This window comes from Erinaceus europaeus, chromosome 6 (assembly GCF_950295315.1).
Source record: "Erinaceus europaeus chromosome 6, mEriEur2.1, whole genome shotgun sequence".
Lineage (NCBI taxonomy): Eukaryota > Metazoa > Chordata > Mammalia > Eulipotyphla > Erinaceidae > Erinaceus > Erinaceus europaeus.
The window spans coordinates 6,540,284-6,561,829 of record NC_080167.1 but is presented as its reverse complement, the minus strand read 5'-3'; the positions used below and the strand labels follow the sequence as shown (position 1 = coordinate 6,561,829).

The 21,546-nt window shown below is 45.1% G+C and overlaps 1 protein-coding gene across 3 annotated transcripts in view; it reads right to left on the bottom strand.

The window, feature by feature from the left end:
- GCN1 (GCN1 activator of EIF2AK4) overlaps positions 1-21,546 on the bottom strand; it is an 84,821-nt gene that overhangs the window by 35,279 nt on the left and 27,996 nt on the right. For all 3 annotated transcript variants that reach the window (XM_060192984.1, XM_060192983.1, XM_060192985.1), the window contains exons 15-25: positions 19,956-20,108; positions 17,951-18,043; positions 16,117-16,192; positions 15,824-15,983; positions 13,988-14,177; positions 13,768-13,892; positions 12,498-12,676; positions 12,135-12,228; positions 3,611-3,724; positions 3,312-3,510; positions 1,387-1,542 (exon numbers count right to left, since the gene is read on the bottom strand). In XM_060192984.1, coding sequence (XP_060048967.1) covers positions 1,387-1,542; positions 3,312-3,510; positions 3,611-3,724; positions 12,135-12,228; positions 12,498-12,676; positions 13,768-13,892; positions 13,988-14,177; positions 15,824-15,983; positions 16,117-16,192; positions 17,951-18,043; positions 19,956-20,108 — 1,539 coding nt within the window. The remainder of the gene's footprint in view (positions 1-1,386; positions 1,543-3,311; positions 3,511-3,610; positions 3,725-12,134; positions 12,229-12,497; positions 12,677-13,767; positions 13,893-13,987; positions 14,178-15,823; positions 15,984-16,116; positions 16,193-17,950; positions 18,044-19,955; positions 20,109-21,546) is intronic.

Here is a 21,546-nt window from a genome sequence, read left to right as displayed (position 1 = left end):
CAGGGCACAGGGCTCAGCTGGCTCAGTGTCCAGCCCAGGGCGCACACTGGGCAAGAAGGAAGGCTGCACGTCCTTAGTGACACCTGGAGCAGGTAGTGCAGCAGCCAGTTACCCAGTTCGAAAGCCGAGATCACTTCTGCCCTTGACACTGCTAAGTCCAGGATGTGAGGTTCTAACAGAAGCATGGGCCAGGGAATGGCTCACCTGGCAGAGCCTGAGTTTCCAGCCCTGGCACCACATGGGAGTAGCACGGCCAGCACAGAGGGCTGGTGGAACAGTGTCGTGGTATTTCTCTTCTCTGCCTATCTGTCTGGCTCTTCTCTGTCTACCTCTCTCTTTCTACCAAAATATATATATGTAAATTTTAAATTGGGCCAAGAGGCTGCTTGGTAATACTGCACATGCATGTGGTAAATCCCACTCATTTCCAGTACCACACACAGGAAAAAAAAGGGAGGGTGAGGAGTCTGGAGAGACAACATAATAGTTCTGCAAAGACTTTCATGTCTGAGGCATCAAAGGTCCAAGTTCAATCCCCAGCACCACCGGAAGCCAGAGCCGAGCAGTGGTCTGATAAAAAATAAAAATACGGGGAGTTGGGCGGTAGTGCAGCAGTTAAGTGCACTTGGTGCAAAGTGCAGGGACCGGTGGAAGGATCCCGGTTCAAGCCCCCGGCTCCCCACCTGTAGGGAACTCGCTTCACAAGCAGTGAAGCAGATCTGCAGGTGTCTGTCTTTCTCTCCCCCTATCTGTCTTCCCCTCCTCTCTCCATTTCTCTCTGTCCTATCCAACAACGATCACATCAAGAACAACAATAATTACTATAACAATAAAACAACAAGGGCAACAAAAGGGAAAATAAATAAATATTTAAATAATAATAATAAAAACAAAAAATGGGCTAAGGAAACAGCAGTTATACAAATGACTTCCTACTGAGATGACAATCTCCCAGGTTCAATGCTCAGCACCACTGTAAGCCAGAGCTGAAGAGTATTCTGGTAAAAACAAACAAACAAACAAAAACTCAAAACAAACAGAAACACAACTGGGTGCCAGCAAAGAGATCACCAGGTACAATGCAGGACTTACTCAGCTGCAAAGGCCCCAGGTTCAAGCCCAGGCATCACGTCATCACTTGGGAGCACCATGATGGCAACAGGAGAGCTCCATGATGGTGGAGCAGTGCTGTGCTAAGAGTGGTGTCTCTCCTCTCTCTCTGTCTCTTGTCTCTCCCCTTCCTCTCCCTCTCTCCCACCACTCTCTAAATACAAAGGATGAAAAAGTTAGCCTGAGAGGGGAAGAGACTCACCCAGAGGCCACACATTCCCTGCACCTCACACACTACCTGGCGCCCCGCCCTCCTTGGGTCCACCGCATCCTTACCTGGCTCTCCCTTGCCTCCCCGGCCGGCGACGGTATGACTGTGCAGTAAGGTGGCTGCTCTCTTCACAGCTGCCGTCAGGTCTTCCTGGCACCAGGACTTATCCAGGGCACACTCTGGCTTCAGCAGACGCAGGGTCACATGGCTCACCAAAGTCCCTATGAGTCCCAAGAGAGTGACACAGCGTCTGCCCCAGGCCTGAGCCAAGGCCCCAAAGCAGAGAAGCCTCATCCTGCTGACAACAGTAAGTCAACGTCCTCAACCTAACTCCACCAGACTCGGGGCCTCATGACTAGAAGTCTAGTGCTCTAGCTACTGTGTCAACTTCTGGGCCACTAAACAAGTAAATCTTTAAAAAAATACAAACAAAAAAAAACTAGTGGTCCAGGAGGTAGCTCAGTGGATAAAGCACTGGACTCTCAAGCACTAAGTCCCAAGTCCAATCAATGGCAGCACATGTGCCAAAATGATGCTTTGGTTCGATTTCTCTCCCATCTTTCGCCAACAACCCAGGAAATAAAATCTTGAATATTTCCCATGCAAGAAGTGCAACCAACCTAGTAACACTTCCAGCAAGCTCTGTATGTGTTGACTTCTCCATCCAATGCCAGCCTATCCATGGGAACACACCCTTTGGGAGTCTGCTTTAAGGCTAAGCCACCCACTAAAACCACTCTAACTCCAAGACACCCTGCCTGGTCTTTGTCTGCCCCCCACTGACCAGAGAGCTAAAGACAGCAGAATTCAGGGACTGGATGGTGGTGCACCTGGTTCAGGGCACATATTACAATGAGCAAGGACCCCACCTACAGGAGGAAGGCTTCACAAGTGGTGAAGTAGGGCTGCAGGTGTCTCTCTGCCTGTCTCCCTCCCCCTTCCTCTAAGACTGCAGAGTTCACTCCTCATCAGTATGGTGGCTAAGTCACAGCCATTGCCATTGATTTCTAATCTCTCCACTTAAAAATTGCTGAGTGGGGAGTCAGGTGGTAGGGCAGTGGGTTAAGCGCAGGTGGCGCAAAGCACAAGGACCTGCATAAGGATCCTGGTTCGAGCCCCTGGCTCCCCACCTGCAGGGGAGTCACTTCACAGGTGGTGAAGCAGGTCTGCAGGTGTCTGTCTTTCTCTCCCCCTCTGTCTTCCCCTCCTCTCTCAGTTTCTCTCTGTCCTATCCAACAACGAAGACATCAATAACAACCACAATAGTAACTACAACAGCAATGAAAACAAGGACAACAAAAGGGAAAATAAATAAAATTTTTTAAAAAATTGCTGAGTGGATGGGGAGACTGCTCAGCAGAACTTCAGACCTGCACTCATGAGCTTCCCAGCTCAGTGCTCAGAACCATCTACATCAGAGTGATGGTCCCATTTTTCTCGGCTTAACCATTCTCTCTCTCATTAAAATAAGGCTTTAAAAACAAGTTGCCTGTATAAAACTGCTACAAAAATCAAACTGTCTGGCATCCAAAAGCTGGTTTTCAGAGAGAAAGTAAAGTAAACGTAAAATGGTAGAGAGGAGGCCTTATGGCCTCTTTTGGTTCCCAAGTCTGCTGCTTTCATGTGGAAATAAGAGGCAGAAGCCCAGACCATCATGAGCCACCCTCTGCCCATATCCTGCCCTGGGCTTTGTCCATAGCCTGAAAGCAAGGACTAACTCAATGGGCCAAAGAACTAGACAGTTTTCTAAAGAAGAGAAACACATGGCCCACAGATACATGAAGCAAGCTGTTTCTAAGACTTATGAGAACTCTGACAGTCACCTTTGGGAGGAGGGAGGGTGGAGATACAGAACTCTGGTGGTGAATGTGGCACGGCGTGGTGTGGAACTATAGATTACATTACAGGAACTGTAGATTACATTGTAATCTTACAATTTTACAACCTACTATTCATAACAAATAAAAAACATTAAAAAAAAAGGACTAACCCAAAGCCTTGAGCCTCGGGGGCATGACACAGGTGGCCAAGGACAGGAAAGGGTTCTTGATCCTGGGGGCAGCCAGGGGAGACTTCAGCAAAGGCAGAAAAGAGTCGACCAGGACAGGGATGTACTGGGTCAGGCCGACCGGGTTCCTGGCCAGGATGGTGTCCAGCAGTCCGAGTGCCGCTTCCAGCTCGCTGTCCAGCTGCAAGCAGAGTGGGCTCAGGAGGCAGGCTGGTGGGACCGGACTCCAGGCCGGTGATGCACAGGTCTGGGCTCCCAGCATGCTCACAGCCTCAGTTTACCTCCTGGAGCCGCCTCCGGATCTGTGCCTCCTTGTCAAGCTGGGCCTGCAGCATCTCCTTCTGCTTGCTGGTCAGCTGCACCTCCTCTTTGATGCCTTTCTTCTTCTTTATCTCCTGAAGGGAAGGAGAGCAATTCCATCTCTAGGCAACACTCTCTTCCTTTCTCTCTCAGAGGAGGGCAGACTTGGATCCATAACTGGCACCTTGCCAGCTCTAAGTCCATAACCTGGCCCCCAAATCTGTCACATGCCCTCCCCACTTCTGACGGAGTCTGCAGTCACCTGCTTTCTACAGATGGAGATGACAGTGGAGAAGCAATTTCTTGATGGGTCCACTGCATAAAAGCAAAGAGGACCTATGACAGTTTAGGGCAACAAAAAAATTCCTCAATGTTCTGAACTAGGTATTCTGGCAGCTAGCTATGCGGCTTAAGAATCTAAACTGCAGCTCTCTCTCCTGCCCAAGGTCTCCCTACAGAAGCTCTCCTTTAGGGAGGGAACAGGCAGCATAATGGTTATGTAAACAGACTTTCATGCCCGAGGCTCCAAAGTCCCAACTTCAACACACACTACCAGTAGCCAGAGCTGATCAGAAGTTCTCCTCTAGTAATAGATGAGGCCTGGAAAAGGCTAGGAGAGCACTTAGTCAATCGACAAGGATGCAGTGAGCACCCACCTGCATTGTGCAAGGCACTGTTCTAGAGGCTGGGGATACTGTGGAGGACCAGATCAAGTGTCTGTCCTCCCAAGCTAGTGTGTAAGCAGTGACAGTGAACAGGTAAACACTGCAAGGTGATTTCAGAACATGAAAATAAATATGAGGGCCACTGTGGTGACCTGGCAGTGGAGTGCAGGCCTTGTATGGATGAGACCCTGCCTTTCACTCCAGGCACCGTGAGAGGAGGAGGGAGAGAGCAGTGCTCTGATAATCTCTCAATAAAAATTAATATTTCAAACATTATCATTAAGTATTAATGAGAGAAAACCAGAGCATCACTCTGGCAAATGTAGTGGCTAGGATCAAACTTAGGATCTCATGCCTATAAGCTGTTTTCAATCAATTTGTTATTTCACCACTCCAGTTTTAAAAAATATTGTGAATGATACATGGTAGCTAAAAAGAGAGGGGAACCCCACACCTATGGACAGCAAATCTTTGACAAAGGTGACCAGACTATTAAATGGGGAAACCATAGTCTCTTCAACAAATGGTGTTGGAAACAATGGGTTGAAACATGCAGAAAAATGAAACTGAACCACTGTATTTCACCAAATACAAAAGTAAATTCCAAGTGGATCAAGGACTTGGATGTTAGACCAGAAACTATCAGATACTTAGAGGAAAATATTGGCAGAACTCTTTTCCGCATACATTTTAAAGACATCTTCAATGAAACGAATCCAATTACAAAGAAGACTAAGGCAAATATGAACCTATGGGACTACATCAAATTAAAAAGCTTCTGCACAGCAAAAGAAACCACTACACCCAAACCAAGAGACCCCTCACAGAATGGGAGATCTTTACATGCCATACACCAGATAAGAGTTTAATAACCAACATATATAAAGAGCTTGCCAAATTCAACAACAAGACAACAAATAACCCCATCCAAAAATGGGGGGAGGACATGGACAGAATATTCACCACAGAAGAGATCCAAAAGGCCAAGAAACACATGAAAAAAATGCTCCAAGTCTCTGGTAGTCAGAGAAATGCAAATCAAGACAACAACGAGATACCACTTCACTCCTGTGAGAATGTCATACATCAGAAAAGGGGACAGCAGCAAATACTGGAGAGGCTGTGGGGTCAAAGGAACCCTCTTACACTGCTGGTGGGAATGTCAATTGGTCCAACCTCTGTGGAGAACAGTCTGGAGAACTCTCAGAAGGCTAGAAATGGACCTACCCTATGACCCTGCAATTCCTCTCCTGGGGATAGATCCTAAGGAACCCAACACATCCATCCAAAAAGATCTGTGTACACATATGTTCTTGGAAGCACAATTTGTAATAGCCAAAACCTGGAAGCAACCCAGGTGTCCAACAACAGATGAGTGGCTAAGCAAGTTGTGGAATACTACTCAGCTGTAAAAAATGGTGACTTCACCGTTTTCAGCCCATCTTGGATGGACCTTGAAAAATTCATGTTGAGTGAATAAGTCAGAAACACAAGGATGAATATGGGATGATCTCACTCTCAGGCACAAGTTGAAAAACAAAATCAAAAGGAAAAAAAAAAAGTATAACCTGAACTGGAATTGGCATATCTCACCAAAGTAAAAGACTCTGGGGTGGGTGGGTGGGGAGCAAACAGGTCCAAGAAGGATGACAGATTCCACTTCCGGAGGCGGAGCTACGAGCAGCAGATCACTTTCTCTCCTCTCCTCTCCCGGATCAACTAGGAATACCAAAGGAGACCACCCAGACCGAAACAAGACAGGACTACAATGACCACAGGAACCCAGTAAATCACCTGTGAGTACAAACACGCGTGGCTGGTGACAGAGAGGAGAGAGGGGCCTAAGGAGAGATTAAGTGACTGCTAACAGTTCAACAGTTTATCAGTGGAGACACCACCTCCAGTCTGCTCCACAACAAGGGGACAGCTGAAGGGAGAAGGACTCCCCAGAGACTCACCAAGTGCAACTCTGAGTCTCCATTGCTACTACCCTCAGAATCTGGAGCAGCAACAGGGAGGGACACCAGGGCACAGAGATCTAACCGGGAAACTCAGAAGACCTATACCTCGGTGGCATAGCTGAGGGGCTGTGAAAGTCTCTTTGCATAACCACTGGATTATCTCTGCCACACCCTGCTTTATCTCTTGGTCAGGAGTCAGTGATTAAGCTAAGAAGCCTATTGATAGTTTAAAAGCCCTCAGGCTCCCAGAGCCTACAAGGAAGAAGAAAAAAAAAAGAGGCTTTTACACCACTGAGCTCCAACTCAGGGATTGAAAAAACTGTTAACTTCCACCACGGTAAACCCTTTAATTAACTTAGACACAAGTCAATCCAGGCAATAGTGATCAATAATTTGAAAAGTACTGATAAAGGGAACTCATAACATAATATATAAAATGGTTAAAACAACAAGAAAAAATATTGGAGACTCGAACCAGGACAAGAGTCCAGCTAAAAGTCCTCCAGAGGGTGAAGCACAAAACAACGAGTTCAACATCCAAACATTAGCTAAGGAAATAATAACAGGAGTGAGTAAAGAATTTGAAAAAATTGTAATCAGAAATGCAGGAACAACAAATGAGAATATGGAAGAAAATTCTAATTATCTCATGGTTATTAGAGAGCTGAAAGCTGAAATCGTTGAGCTAAGAAGGCAACTAGCTGAACAAGCTAAAACAGTATCAGAGCAGGACAACAAAATAGATGAACTCCAGAAAGCAGTAGAGGGCAGAGAGAATAGAATCTATGAGGCTGAAGACAGAATTAGCAAGATTGAGGATGAATTAGAGACAACTAAAAAAGAAGTAAGAGATCTCAAAAAGAGATTAAGAGATGCTGAAAACAACAACAGAGTCCTATGGGATGACTTCAAAAGAAACAATATATGCATTATTGGCTTACCAGAAGAAGAAAGAGAAGGAGAGGAAGAAAGCATTCTCCAGGCCATAATAGCTGAAAATTTCTCTAGTCTAGACAACACCAAAGACATAAAGATTCAAGAAGCCCAGAGGGTCCCAAACAGAATTAACCCAGATCTAAAGACACCAAGACATGTCATACTTAGAATGGAAAGGAATAAGGATAAAGAAAGGATCCTCAAGGCTGCAAGAGAAAAACAAGGGTCACCTACAAAGGAAAACCCATAAGATGAGCAGCAGACTTCTCCATACAAACACTACAGGCCAGAAGAGAATGGCAAGATATCTATCGAGTGCTCAATGAGAAAGGCTTTCAGCCAAGAATACTATATCCTGCTAGATTGTCATTCAGACTAGATGGAAGCATCAAAACTTTCTCAGACAAGCAACAGTTGAAGGAAGCAACCATCACCAAGCCTGCCCTGAAAGAAGTTCTGAAAGGTCTCCTATAAACAACCAGACCACCACAAATAGGACATATATCAAAACACTCTAAAACTCTACAAGAATGGCGTTAAAAGATCTTCAATCTTTGACATCAATAAATGTCAATGGCCTGAATTCACCTATTAAAAGACACACAGTAGGAAGATGGATCAGAAAACACAACCCAACAATATGTTGTCTACAGGAAACTCACCTAACTCAACAAGGCAAACACAGACTTAAAGTGAAAGGATGGAAAACTATCATACAAGCCAATGGCCCACAAAAAAGGGCAGGAACAGCTATTCTCATATCTGACATGATAGACTTTAAAATAGATAAGATTAAAAAAGATAGGAATGGACACTACTTAATGCTCAGAGGATCAGTCAATCAAGAGGACTTAACAATTATTAATATCTATGCACCCAATGAGAAGCCATCTAAATACATCAAACTTCTACTGAAAGAGCTACAGCAATATATTAACAGTAACACAATCATAGTAGGGGACTTCAACACCCCACTATCTCAACTTGACAGATCATCCAGGCAGAAAATCAGTAAAGACATAAGGGAGCTAAATGAAGAGATAGATAAACTAGAACTATTGGACATTTTCAGAGTCATTCATCCCAAGAAACTGGAATACACATTTTACTCAAATCCACATGGGTCATTCTCAAGGATAGACCATATGTTAGGCCACAAAGACAGCATCAGCCAATTCAAGAGCACTGAAATCATCCCAAGCATCTTCTCAGACCACAGTGGAATTAAAGTAACACTTAACAATCAACAAAAGATTAGTAACAGTCTCAAAATGTGGAAGCTCAACAGTACACTTCTTAACAACTTCTGGGTCAAAGAGGAAATCAAGGAAGAAATCAAAATGTTTCGAGAGTTCAATGAAAATGAAGACACAAGCTATCAAAATATTTGGGACACAGCTAAAGCAGTCCTAAGAGGGAAGTTCATAGCTATACAAGCACACATTAGGAAACAAGAAAAGGCACAAATAAACAGCCTGATTGCACATCTTAAAGACCTAGAAGAAGAACAACAAAGGAATCCTAAAGGAACCAGAAGGACAGAAATCACTAAAGTTAGGGCAGAAATAAATAACATTGAGAATAGGAAAACCATACAAAAGATCAATGAAAGTAAATGTTGGTTCTTCAAAAGAGTAAACAAAATCGACAAACCTTTAGCCAGACTCACAAAACAAAAAAGGGAGAAGACGCAAATAAATCGGATAGTAAATGAAAGAGGAGATATCACAACAGACACTGCAGAAATTCAACATATCATGCGAGGCTTCTATGAACAACTATATGCCACCAAGCTAGAGAACCTGGAAGAAATGAATGATTTCCTAGATACCTACCAACTTCCAAAACTAAGTAAAGAGGAAGTGGATAATATGAACAGGCCCATCACAGCTAATGAAATTGAAACAGTTATCAAAAATCTTCCCAAAAATAAAAGTCCTGGACCAGATGGTTTTACAAATGAATTCTACAAAACTTTCAAAGAAGAACTAATACCTCTACTTTTAAAAGTCTTCCAGAAGATTGAAGACACTGGAATACTCCCTGCCAGCTTCTATGAAGTCAACATCACCCTGATACCAAAAGCAGACAGGGACACAACCAAAAAGAAAACTACAGACCAATATCTCTGATGAACATAGATGCGAAAATATTGAACAAAATTCTAGCCAACCGGATACAGCAGTATATCAAAAAGATTGTTCATCATGACCAAGTGGGGTTTAGCATGCAAGGTTGGTTTAATATACGTAAATCAGTCAATGTGATCCACCACATCAACAAAAGCAAGACCAAAAACCACATGGTCATATCAATAGATGCAGAAAAAGCCTTTGACAAAATACAACATCCCTTTATGATCAAAACACTACAAAAAATGGGAATAGATGGAAAATTCCTGAAGATAGTGGAGTCTTTATATAGCAAACCTACAGCCAACATCATACTCAATGGTGAAAAACTGGAAGCATTTCCACTCAGATCAGGTACTAGACAGGGCTGCCCACTATCACCATTACTATTCAACATAGTGTTGGAAGTTCTTGCCATAGCAATCACGCAGGAGCAAGGAATTAAAGGCATACAGATTGGAAGAGAAGAAGTCAAACTCTCCTTATTTGCAGATGACATGATAGTATACACAGAAAAACCTAAGGAATCCAGCAAGAAGCTTTTGGAAATCATCAGGCAATACAGTAAGGTGTCAGGCTATAAAATTAACATTCAAAAGTCAGTGGCATTCCTCTATGCAAACACTAAGCTAGAAGAAATTGAAATCCAGAAATCAGTTCCTTTTTCTATAGCAACTAAAACAATAAAATATCTAGGAGTAAACCTAACCAAAGAAGTGAAAGACTTGTATACTGAAAATTATGAGTCACTACTCAAAGAAATTGAAAAAGACACAAAGAAGTGGAAAGATATTCCATGTTCATGGGTTGGAAGAATTAACATCATCAAAATGAATATATTACCCAGAGCCATCTACAAATTTAATGCTATCCCCATCAAGATCCCAAGCACATTTTTAGGAGAATAGAAAAAATGCTACAAATGTTTATCTGGAACCAGAAAAGACCTAGAATTGCCAAAACAATCTTGAGAAAAAAGAACAGAACTGGAGGCATCACACTCCCGGATCTCAAACTGTATTATAGGGCCACTGTCATCAAAACTGCTTGGTACTGGAACATGAATAGACACACTGAACAGTGGAATAGAATTGAGAGCCCAGAAATGAGGCCCCACATGTATGGACATCTAATCTTTGACAAAGGGGCCCAGACTATTACATGGGGAAAGCAGAGTCTCTTCAACAAATGGTGTTGGAAACAATGGGTTGAAACATGCAGAAGAATGAAACTGAATCACTGTATTTCACCAAATACAAAAGTAAATTCCAAGTGGATCAAGGACTTGGATGTTAGACCACAAACTATCAGATACTTAGAGGAAAATATTGGCAGAACTCTTTTCCGCATACATTTTAAAGACATTTTCAATGAAACGAATCCAATTACAAGGAAGACTAAGGCAAGTATAAACCTATGGGACTACATCAAATTAAAAAGCTTCTTCACAGCAAAAGAAACCACTACCCAAACCAAGAGACCCCTTACAGAATGGGAGAAGATCTTTACATGCCATACATCAGATAAGAGTTTAATAACCAACATATATAAAGAGCCTGCCAAACTCAACAACAAGACAACAAATAACCCCATCCAAAAATGGGGGGAGGACTTGGACAGAATATTCACCACAGAAGAGATACAAAAGGCCGAGAAACACATGAAAAAATGCTCCAAGTCTCTGATTGTCAGAGAAATGCAAATCAAGACAACAATGAGATATCACTTCACTCCTGTGAGAATGTCATACATCAGAAAAGGTAACAGCAGCAAATACTGGAGAGTCTGTGGGGTCAAAGGAACCCTCCTGCACTGCTGGTGGGAATGTCAATTGGTCCAACCTCTGTGGAGAACAGTCTGGAGAACTCTCAGAAGGCTAGAAATGGACCTACCCTATGACTCTGCAATTCCTCTCCTGGGGATAGATCCTAAGGAACCCAACACACCCATCCAAAAAGATCTGTGTACACATATGTTCTTGGCAGCACAATCTGTAATAGCCAAAACCTGGAAGCACCCCAGGTGTCCAACAACAGATGAGTGGCTGAGCAAGTTGTGGTATATATACACAATGGAATACTACTCAGCTGTAAAAAATGGTGACTTCACCGTTTTCAGCCGATCTTGGATGGACCTTGAAAAAATCATGTTGAGTGAAATAAGTCAGAAACAGAAGGATGAATATGGGATGATCTCACTCTCAGGCCGAAGTTGAAAAACAAGATTAGAAAAGAAAACACAAGTCGAACCTGAAATGGAATTGGAGTATTACACCAAAGTAAAAGACTCTGGGGTGGGTGGGTGGGTGGGGAAAAAACAGGTCCATGAAAGATGATGAATGACATAGTGGGGGTTGTATTGTTAAATGGGAAACTGGGGAATGTTATGCATGTACAAACTATTGTATTTACTGTTGAATGTAAAACATTAATTCCCCAATAAAGAAATAAAAAAATAAAAAGAGAGAGAGGGGACAGGGTGATCACATCTCTAAGAAGGGGACATGTGGGCTGAAGTGTGAAAGACAGGTAGAACAGTCTCACACAGGGAGAAGACCAAGGGCTCTGAGACAGGAAGCGTGCATGCCGCTAGAAGCTGCATCACAGGCTTCCCCAGAGGCTCCACTGTCTCTGTAGCTGCCATCAAGAGTAAAGCCGAGTCCATCTTCTGGGGGACCCACCACCACTATTTAGTGGAAATGTCTTGGCCCCAGGATAACACATGAGAACAGCACACACACAGCAGGAGAACCCACCATCCTGAGGCCATCAAGCCTGGCGGCCACCCATATAACACACCCTCCTTACTCACCTCCTTCAGCTCTAGCTCGATGATCTGCTCTTTGAAGGAATAAGCTTTGTTCTCGCGCTTCATGTTGGCCTTTTTTATGCTGTCCTGTTGGGCACTGAAACAGCAAAGCAAGTGATCAGCCAGACTCAAAGTAGCCACGACAGTTCAGCTAGCTTAAAGCAGCAGGCGCCAGGAAAGTGCTGGACGCTCCCGGGTCCCAGGCCTAAGCACGTGCCTGGGGCAGAGCAAGGAACTTGTCCAATGAAAGGAGAGGCTGTTTCATGTGTTCTTCACAATGCCCCTACAAGGGAGGCATCGTTTCTATCTTACAGGCTTTGAGAAAATGAAGGCTTGGGGTGGCTGAGTCTGCACATGGGGTCTCACCTCTGGATGATGGACTTGTCATATAGCTCCCCAGCAGGGGTCTGCATGATGGCAAACTCCTCTCGGGTCACCTGGCACAGTGCAGGGTTCTGCACGGAGGCGGTGATGGTGTTGATGAGCTGGGGAAGGACCCGGTCCGGAGACAGGAGGGACAGAGAGCCCATGGCGTTCATGGAGGACTGCCAGACAAACAGACAGTTGGGGTGATGGCAGAGAAGGGCCCTTGCCCTCCAGAGATGCCCCCTGGAACCAGCTGTCATGACATTGCCTCTGAGCACTGCCCACCTGAGGTCAGCTCTGGTGTGATTACCTCTTCTGTGAGTTTTTTTTTTAACCACTCTTGGTTGTAAAAAGATAATAATAATACATTTATTTGTGCTAAAAGCACCACTTTGGCTGGGATTAACATACTAACACTGGGCGGGGGGATCTCTCTCTTGCAGACACACACACGCTCCTCCATTCTGAAGCTGTCGCTCAGATGGAGCTGTGTTCACCCATTCCTGAGGTACACACGTGATCTAGACCCAGAGGACAAGCTCAGAATGAACATAGGACTCAAGCCGGGTCATCCAGGGCCAGTGTGGCCCTGTGCCACCTGAAATCACTGGGAAGGACAAATCTGTCTGCTGGCTTTGATGGAGACACATAATGCAAGCCGGGAGCTCTAGCAGCTATCCAACTACCAGCAAGATGAAGGGTGTCTGAGAATGAAGCCCACATCATGGAAATCAAAGATTAGACAGAGTAAGGGAGACGTTGCCCTGTGGACAGCAGCACAGACAGTCATATCCTGGGACTCAGTGGCTAATAGGCAGTAAGTTCACTCTGTGCTTAGACCAGTCTGCACTTCTCCGTTACTTGCAACCCAAGGGTCCAAGCCCACAGTTTAGCACACTGGCACATGCTTCACTGACCCTTCCCTCCCCAGGCTCCAACCTAAGGTCAAACATGACACAAAGTGCAAGGCCTGGAGCAAGGATCCCGGTTCGAGCCCCCAGCTCCCCACCTGCAGGGGCGTCGCTTCACAAGCGGTGAAGCAGGTCAGCAGGTGTCTATCTTTCTCTCCCCGTCTTCCCCTCCTCCCTCAATTTCTCTCTGTCCTATCCAACAACAACAGCAGTGACAACAATAACAAGGGCAACAAAAATGGCAAAAAATGGTCTCCAGGAGCAGTGGATTTGTTAGTGCAGGCACTGAGCCCCAGCAATAACCCTGGAGGCAAAAAAAAAAAAAAAAAACCAGCTCCTACACGCCTTGCAACAATCACCTGGTTCAAGGGACTCTGGGTGGTGATCCGAGGAATGATCTGATCCAGGTGTCTGGTGATGAAAGCCTCAGGACTGATCTTCATCCTGGCGAGAAGCGTTGGCCAGAGTCCAGACTGCATAGCCACTGAAGGGGGCAGGAAGGAGGGGTAGAGAGCACAGTGAGGCCTTCTGCCTGGCCTGCTCTTACCCTGCTTGAGAGAGCCCTGCCCAGCTACAGACCTAAGGATGGGTGATGGGAGATGATGAGCATCTCCTGGGCCAGCTGTTCAGTGTTGGTGACGTCCCCCTCCAGCCCTGGCACCCCAGAGATAATGCACAGGGCCTCCTGCAGGACCCGAGGGGGCACAAAGGCCTTGCCAGCCTCTATCATCTCCCCAGCATCATTCACAACAGCATCTAAGGGCAGCACCTGCAAGAAAACAACACATGAACTGTCATAGCTCAAAGTCTGTGGAAGGACCTGGGCACACAGGGCTATAGTGACCTCCTACTCATGATGTCCTGTGGGCACTGATGCCAGCTCCCTGCATTGGCAGGGAGGCTGTGACATGAGCCTGGAAGGAAGAAGCACCCATGACCTTAGACCAAAAAAGTCCATGGGAAGGGGAGGTTGCAACAGAGAGCACGAGTTTATCAGTGGCCCATGTTTCTCAAGCAGGCCAAGAGAAAGCAGTGAAACAGGGTAAAAAGAACACTGGAGTAGGAGTCAGGGCTTTGGGGTGTATTCTCAGATCTGCCACCTAGTGGCTGCAGAACCCTTGCAAGTCATTTCCGTTCCCAAAACACTGGGCTATTCATATAGAAACTAAGAGTAGGGGAGTTGGGCGATAGTGCAGCAATTAAGCGCACGTCGTACAAAGCACAAGGACTGGTCTAAGGATCCGGTTTGAGCCCCCGGCTCCCCACCTGCAGGGGAGTCAATTCACAAGTGGTAAAGCAGGTCTGCAGGTGTCTATCTTTCTCTCCCCCTCTCTGTCTTCCCCTCCTCTCTCCATTTCTCTCTGTCCTATCCATCAATAACAACAACAATAAAAAAAAAAAACAAGGGCAACAAAAGGGAAAATAAAACAAATAAAATAAACAAACTACGGGTAGCAGCCCAAGAGGTAGTACAATGGTTGAACTTTGAACTTATAAGCATGAGCTCCTGAGTTTAATCCCTACAATTACATACATCACAGTGATGTTCTGGTTATCAATCTCATGAAATAAAATAAAGTGGCCAGGAAAGTGATTCAGTGGATTAAGCACTGGGCCCTCAAGTTTGAGGTCTTCCCAAGTTCAGTCCCTGGCATTGAATGCGCCAGAGTGATATTCTGGTTCTCCCTCCCTCTCTTTTTCCTCCTCTATCTCACAAATAAATTAAAATTTTAATTAAAATTTAAAAATAAAAATAAAGTAAAGAAAATAAGACTGTCTACTAAAGACATGCGTTCACTGGACGAGGCGCATGACTTCCCTAGCACAAAGCCTAGGTTCGAGCCCCAGCTCAGCCTGGGAGGTGTTGTTCCTTCTCTTTGTCTTTCCATTCAAGCAAAAAAGTGGCTTAGAACGGTAAAGCTATGCATGCAAAGTTCCCGGCACCACCAAAGTAGTGTATGCCTAGGAGGTGGCATAATGGCTAGAGCATTGGACCTAAGAGCACAAGGTCAGTCACTGGCATCTCTCTGGTTTCCTCGCTCATTAAACAATTAAAAAAATTTTTTTAATTTATTAATGAGAAAGATAGGAGGAGAGAGGGAAAGACCAGACATCACTCTGGTACATGTGCTGTCAGGAACTGAACTCATGCTTGAGAGTTCAATGCCTTATCCACTGCACCACCTCCTGGACCACTCATTAAATGAAATTTTAATGCTATTATATCACAAAGACTTAGCAAAAGGCGTGGGAGGAAAGAAAACAATCTCCAAAAAAGGAGCCATAAGAAAAAGATGGTAGTGGAGTGAGGACGGGGCAGAGGATTCTGGAGGTGCACAGCATCAGAACAGCTCAGGAGCGGCACAGCCGAAATCCCACTGCACAAGAAGAACCGAGGAGTGCAGAGCCCCTCACCTTGTGAGAACTCAGGACAGCCTTCAGCTCCTCCAGAAGTCCATAGGCCAGCTTGAAGCCCCCCAGAGAGGACAGCAGCTTCCGGACTGTCTGCTGGGCCTGCTTGCGCACGTGCCAGGTACGGCTCAGGAGCACAGCCACCAGAGCCCGGTAGTACTGCCTGCAAGCACAGGGACAGGCGGTCCTGACAGGAGGCCAGCACGGGGCCTCCAGTCAGCCTGCCCACCCACACTCTTGTTTCTCGGGTCCATCTCGCTTTGCCTGGGGGGGAAGGGCATGAGGGGCTCACGTACTGCACTCTGCTGCCTGTGAGTCTGTGTAGCTGGTCAAGGAAAAGTCTCTCTGTCAGATGCAGCACGGTGCACAGGGCTAGGAGAGGAAAGACACAGGAATGATTTTAAGAGACCACATCCAGAAGAAACTGGAAAATTAACGCCAAAAAGTAAATGTGACTATCACTGGGAGTAACATTATAGGTCGTCTGAATTTCCTTATTTTTGCTTATGATGTACACATATATTTTGGAACAAAGAAAAACGTTTATTTTGCCTTTTATTTATGTATGTGTTATTTTCTTAAGAAAAAGAGATCTGTGAGTCGGGCTGTAGCGCAGCGGGTTAAGCGCAGGTGGCGCAAAGCACAAAGACCGGCATAAGGATCCTGGTTCAAACCCCAGCTCCCCACCTGCAGGGGAGTCGCTTCACAGGCGGTGAAGCAGGCCTGCAGGTGTCTATCTTTCTCTCCTCCTCTCTGTCTTCCCCTCCTCTCTCCATTTTTCTCTGTCCTATCCAACGACAACAACAATAATAACTACAACAATGAAACAACAAGGGCAACAAAAGGGAATAAATAAATAAAATAAATATTAAGAAAAAGAAAAAGAGATCAGAGCACCACCTGATCAAGGCCTCAGAATGCAAGTCCCCTACTTCATTGCTATAGCTCCCTGGCTCATACAACGTTCCTGTCCCTCTCCCCTCTTCTTTTTCTTTTTAAATGGAACCTAGGCTCTTGTACATATGTAACTGCTCCAGGCCACTTTTCCATCTATCCACAGCACAGCCCACATGGTGCTGGGGCTCTCATATGAGCCACACAGAGGGCAATGCAGGTACTCTACCCTACATTTCCTTTTTAATATCTAAAAATTACTACACAGCTCTAAAATAAATAAATATATGAACACAGGCTGGAGAAATAGCATAATGGTCTTACAAAAAAGGACCTGTTGCATGAGGGGCCGAAGGTCCCAGGTCCAATCTCTAGCACCAACCATGAGCCAGAGCTGAGCAGTGCTCTGGTAAAAAAAAAAAAAAAAAAAAAAAAATTAAAAGAAAGAAAGAAAAAGAAAAAAGGAACACATTCATTACATACTGACATAGAATGATGCCCTGGTCTGAAAATTACAATGTATATAGCAGGCACGCTATTAACTGTGTAAAAAGCTACATAAGGATGTTTATTGGCATAAATATAAAATATGAAGGATACACAAGAAGCTGAAGAAATTAGCCATGGTCAGGGAAACTGGGTGGCCAGATCAAAGCAGGAGTATACTTTTCAGTACTGGCCCTTTGATATCTGATGTACTTATTTCCTACACAAAAGCGAACTACAAATTTCCTTAAAACCCAAAGTGACTAATGGTTGCAGCTCGTTAATAGGACATTGTGATCTGTGAATCAAGCGACTGTTCGACTCGCCAATTAGGAGCAGATGACCCAAAGGCGACCTAGAATTTGAAACATGCGTTAACGATCAACTGTTCTCTGCTGAGAGAGAAACCAGTCGTTTTGCATCTCCTGGTGAGGGAGTGGAGTCAGCGACACGCCCCTAAAGCTTCTCAGTTGCCTCTTATTAGAAGAAAACTGCCGAGACAGCGCCAATTACCCAATCAGCCATAATTACACCTAACATCACAGCTCCACAGCCGTTAGTGCTCTGTCTCCACAAATCCCCGACTTCCCCCATTTTCTCAGCTTTGCACATGTATCCTTTCTGAAGACAGCTGAGCTACTGGCCAGACACCCTGGTCCAGCAGGAAGTCGTGGAACGTTGACTCTAATGAGCCAGTGGAGACCTAGTCCCAATCTCAAGGTCAGTTAGTACAAGGAGTTAGTTACTCACCATCCTCCGAAGCTACAAGTAGGAATTTCTCAGAAGTGAAAATCTGCTTCTTCTCATCCACAATCAGCTGCCAGAAGTTGTTCAGTTTGGCCTCTGCAATAAAGAAAGAAAGAAAGAAAGAAAGAAAGAAAGAAAGAAAGAAAGGAAGGAAGGAAGGAAGGAAGGAAGGAAGGAAGGAAGGAAGGAAGGAGAGGTGAATGCCCAACAGCTTGCCCCATCGCCACAACTGGCTCCCAACTGTGGTGTTCCTGTTCACAACTGTTCCTGGAGCTGCTGGGACTGGCTCTGCGGGGAGGGCTGAGTCCTAGGCCGGCTCCTTCCCCATAGTGAGGAGCAAGCAGTCCTTCTTTTTCAGATTATCATCTAGAAGCAAGAGAACCTTCTGCTGCCTACAGGAGTCCCAATAAGCTGCTTCTCATCTGGCCTTCCCACCTGCTCTTCCCTAACTGGGGCTGGTTTGAACTCACAGGGGACAGTTCCCGTTGGGCTGGTAAAATTCCTTCTAGCCTTCAGAGCCCCTGGTTCGTGTGTTTTCCCCTTGATAAAGTCTTTTCTTAACCTAGTCCCTAAACCAAAAACAATCTCTCCTTTGAAACTGCTTTAAATGATCTTTGCATCTCCCCCTCCTGAAATGTGCCAAGGCGAGATCATGTGCATTTTACATTCTTCCCAAGGTAGCCAACCACCTCCGCATGGACACTCAACGAAAAGAGGTGAGTTTCACTACTAACCACAGGGGTAACTCATTATGTCCACATGCAGAGTAGGGAGATGCCAAATAAGTCAGTAATAAATAGCCACAGAGAGAGAGAGACAGACAGACAGAGAGAGAACTGGTGCTCTTTCTGTTGTACTGATGTAAACTCCTTTCCAAGGTTTGCTCAGTAACATAGAAAACATACAGGTCACGTGCTTGGTCAATTAGAGTGAGTGTCTCTGGACAAAAATGGTAAAGCTGTCCCAGAAGGCACAGAAGTTAGTGGCTGAAAGACAGGGACAGGGTGGTGGCGCATTTGGTTGAGCACAAGTTACAGTGCTCAAGGACCAGTGCTCAAGGAGCCCCCAGTCCCACCTGCAGAGGGAAAGCTTTGCAAGTGGTAAAGCAGTGCTATAGGTGTCTCTCCTTCTCTCTCCCTCTCTGTCTCTCCTACTCTCTCAATTACTGGCTATCTCTATCCAATAAATAAAGATAATAAAAAAAAAATTTTTTTAAAAAAGGGAGTCTGGCAGTAGCGCAGCAGGTTAAGCACATGTGGTGCAAAGCACTAGGACGGGCATAAGGATCCTGGTTTGAGACCCCAGCTCCCCACCTCCAGGGGAGTCGCTTCACAGGCAGTGAAGCAGGTCTGCAGGTGTCTATCTTTGTCTCCCCCTCTCTGTCTTCCCCTCCTCTATCCATTTCTCTCTGTCCTAGCCAACAACGACAACATCAATAACAACAACAATAAATACAACAACAGTAAAAACAAGGGCAATAAAAGGGAAAATGAATAAAATAAAAATAAAGAAAATAAGAAAAGGGGGGAGAGAGACCTGCAGGCGGGAGTAGAGGGATGAACCTGGATCCTCTCACATGGAAATGAGGAATAATATAAAATTAGTATTTTGTATTTATGCCAATATATATCACTATTCCCTTAACTAATTTTTCAAAAGCTACAGGGCCCACCCAGGTCAGTATGAGTATTCTTTTATTTCTTTCCAGATCATTTATCAGTTCTGGCTTATAGTGGTACGGGAGATTGAACCTGGGACTTTGGAGCCTCAGGCATGAGAGTCTGTTTGCATAACCATTATGCTATCTACCCCTGCTCAGTGTGAATATTCTCTATAAGTCACCGTTCTAGAGCATGGCAGCAACAGGACAACGGAGGACAGTGACAAAGTCACTGCATCCCGAAGGCTGACACAGTGAAGTCAAACTAATCTTAAACATTAAGACTTTCCTCCCAGAGACTGACAAAGGCCCTGTCTGCTATGGTGGTGAATGTTCTTAGACTCTTACCAGCCTGTGAGTCAGCCACAGAGAGCTTCGAGAGCAGCAATGCTGCAGCAACCCCTTCGGTGACCATGGGAACCTGAGTGCTCTGGGAAGCTGCCTTCTCCACTGTCTGCATGAGCAAAGGCAATAAGTCCAGGGCCTGCAAGAGTGTGTCACCTGTGGAGAGAGTATCAGCATCTTAACCACACAGTCAGATCCTATGGAGCGACAAGATTGCTCAAGCAATAAGTTACAAGGCAGGGGAGATAGTATGATGGTTATGCAAAGACTGTTATTCCTGAGTCTCCAAGATCTCAGGTTCAACCCCTACCCCATCATAAGCCAAAGCTGAGCAGTATTGTTATGAGAAGAGAAGGGAAGAGGGAAGAGAAAAGAGGAAAGAAGACGCAGAGCAAAAGACAACAATGAGATACCACTTCACTCCTGTGAGGATGTCCCACATCAGAAAAGGGAACAGCAGCAAATGCTGGAGAGGCTGTGGGGTCAAAGGAACCCTCCTGCACTGCTGGTGGGAATGTCAATTGGTCCAACCTCTGTGGAGAACAGTCTGGAGAACTCTCAGAAGGCTAGAAATGGACCTACCCTATGACCCTGCAATTCCCCTCCTGGGGATAGATCCTAAGGAACCCAACACACCCATCCAAAAAGATCTGTGTACACATATGTTCTTGGAAGCACAATTTGTAATAGCCAAAACCTGGAAGCACCCCAGGTGTCCAACAACAGATGAGTGGCTGAGCAAGTTGTGGTTATGTATAACATATGACATACTACTCAGCTATAAAAAATGGTGACTTCGGGGATCGGGTGGTGGTGCAGTGGGTTAAGCATAAGTGGCGCAAAGCGCAAGGACCGGCGTAAGGATCCCGGTTCGAGCCCCCGGCTCCCCACCTGCAGGGGAGTCGCTTCACAGGCGGTGAAGCAGGTCTTCAGATGTCTATCTTTCTCTCCCCCTCTGTCTTCCCCTCCTCTCTCCATTTCTCTCTGTCCTATCCAACAACGAACAACATTAACAATGGTAATAATAATAACCACAACGAGGCTACAACAACAAGGGCAACAAAAGGGGGAAAAATAGCCTCCAGGAGCAGTGGATTCATGGTGCAGGCACCCAGCCCACCAATAACCCTGGAGGAAAGAGAAAAAAAAAAAAAAAGGTGACTTTACCATTTTCAGCCGATCTTGGATGGACCTTGAAAAATTCTTGTTAAGTGAAGTAAGTCAGAAACAGAGGGATGAATATGGGATGATCTCACTCTCGGGCACAAGTTGAAAAACAAGATCAGAAGAGAAAACACAAGTAGAACCTGAACTGGATTTGATGTACTGCACCAGAATACAGGTCCAAGAAGGATGACAGAGGACCTAGTGGGGGTTGTAGTGTTATATGGAAAACTGGGGAATGTTATGCATGTACAAACTATTATATTTACTGTTGAATGTAAAATAAAGAAATTAAAAGAAAAAAGAAAATGCAGAGCAAGAGAGGAGGTAAAGGGAGTGATTTCTTTTTTTTTAGTGTTTATTTATTTTGTTGCCCTTGTTTTTTATTGTTGTAGTTATTGTTGTTGTTATTGATGTCATCGTTGTTGGA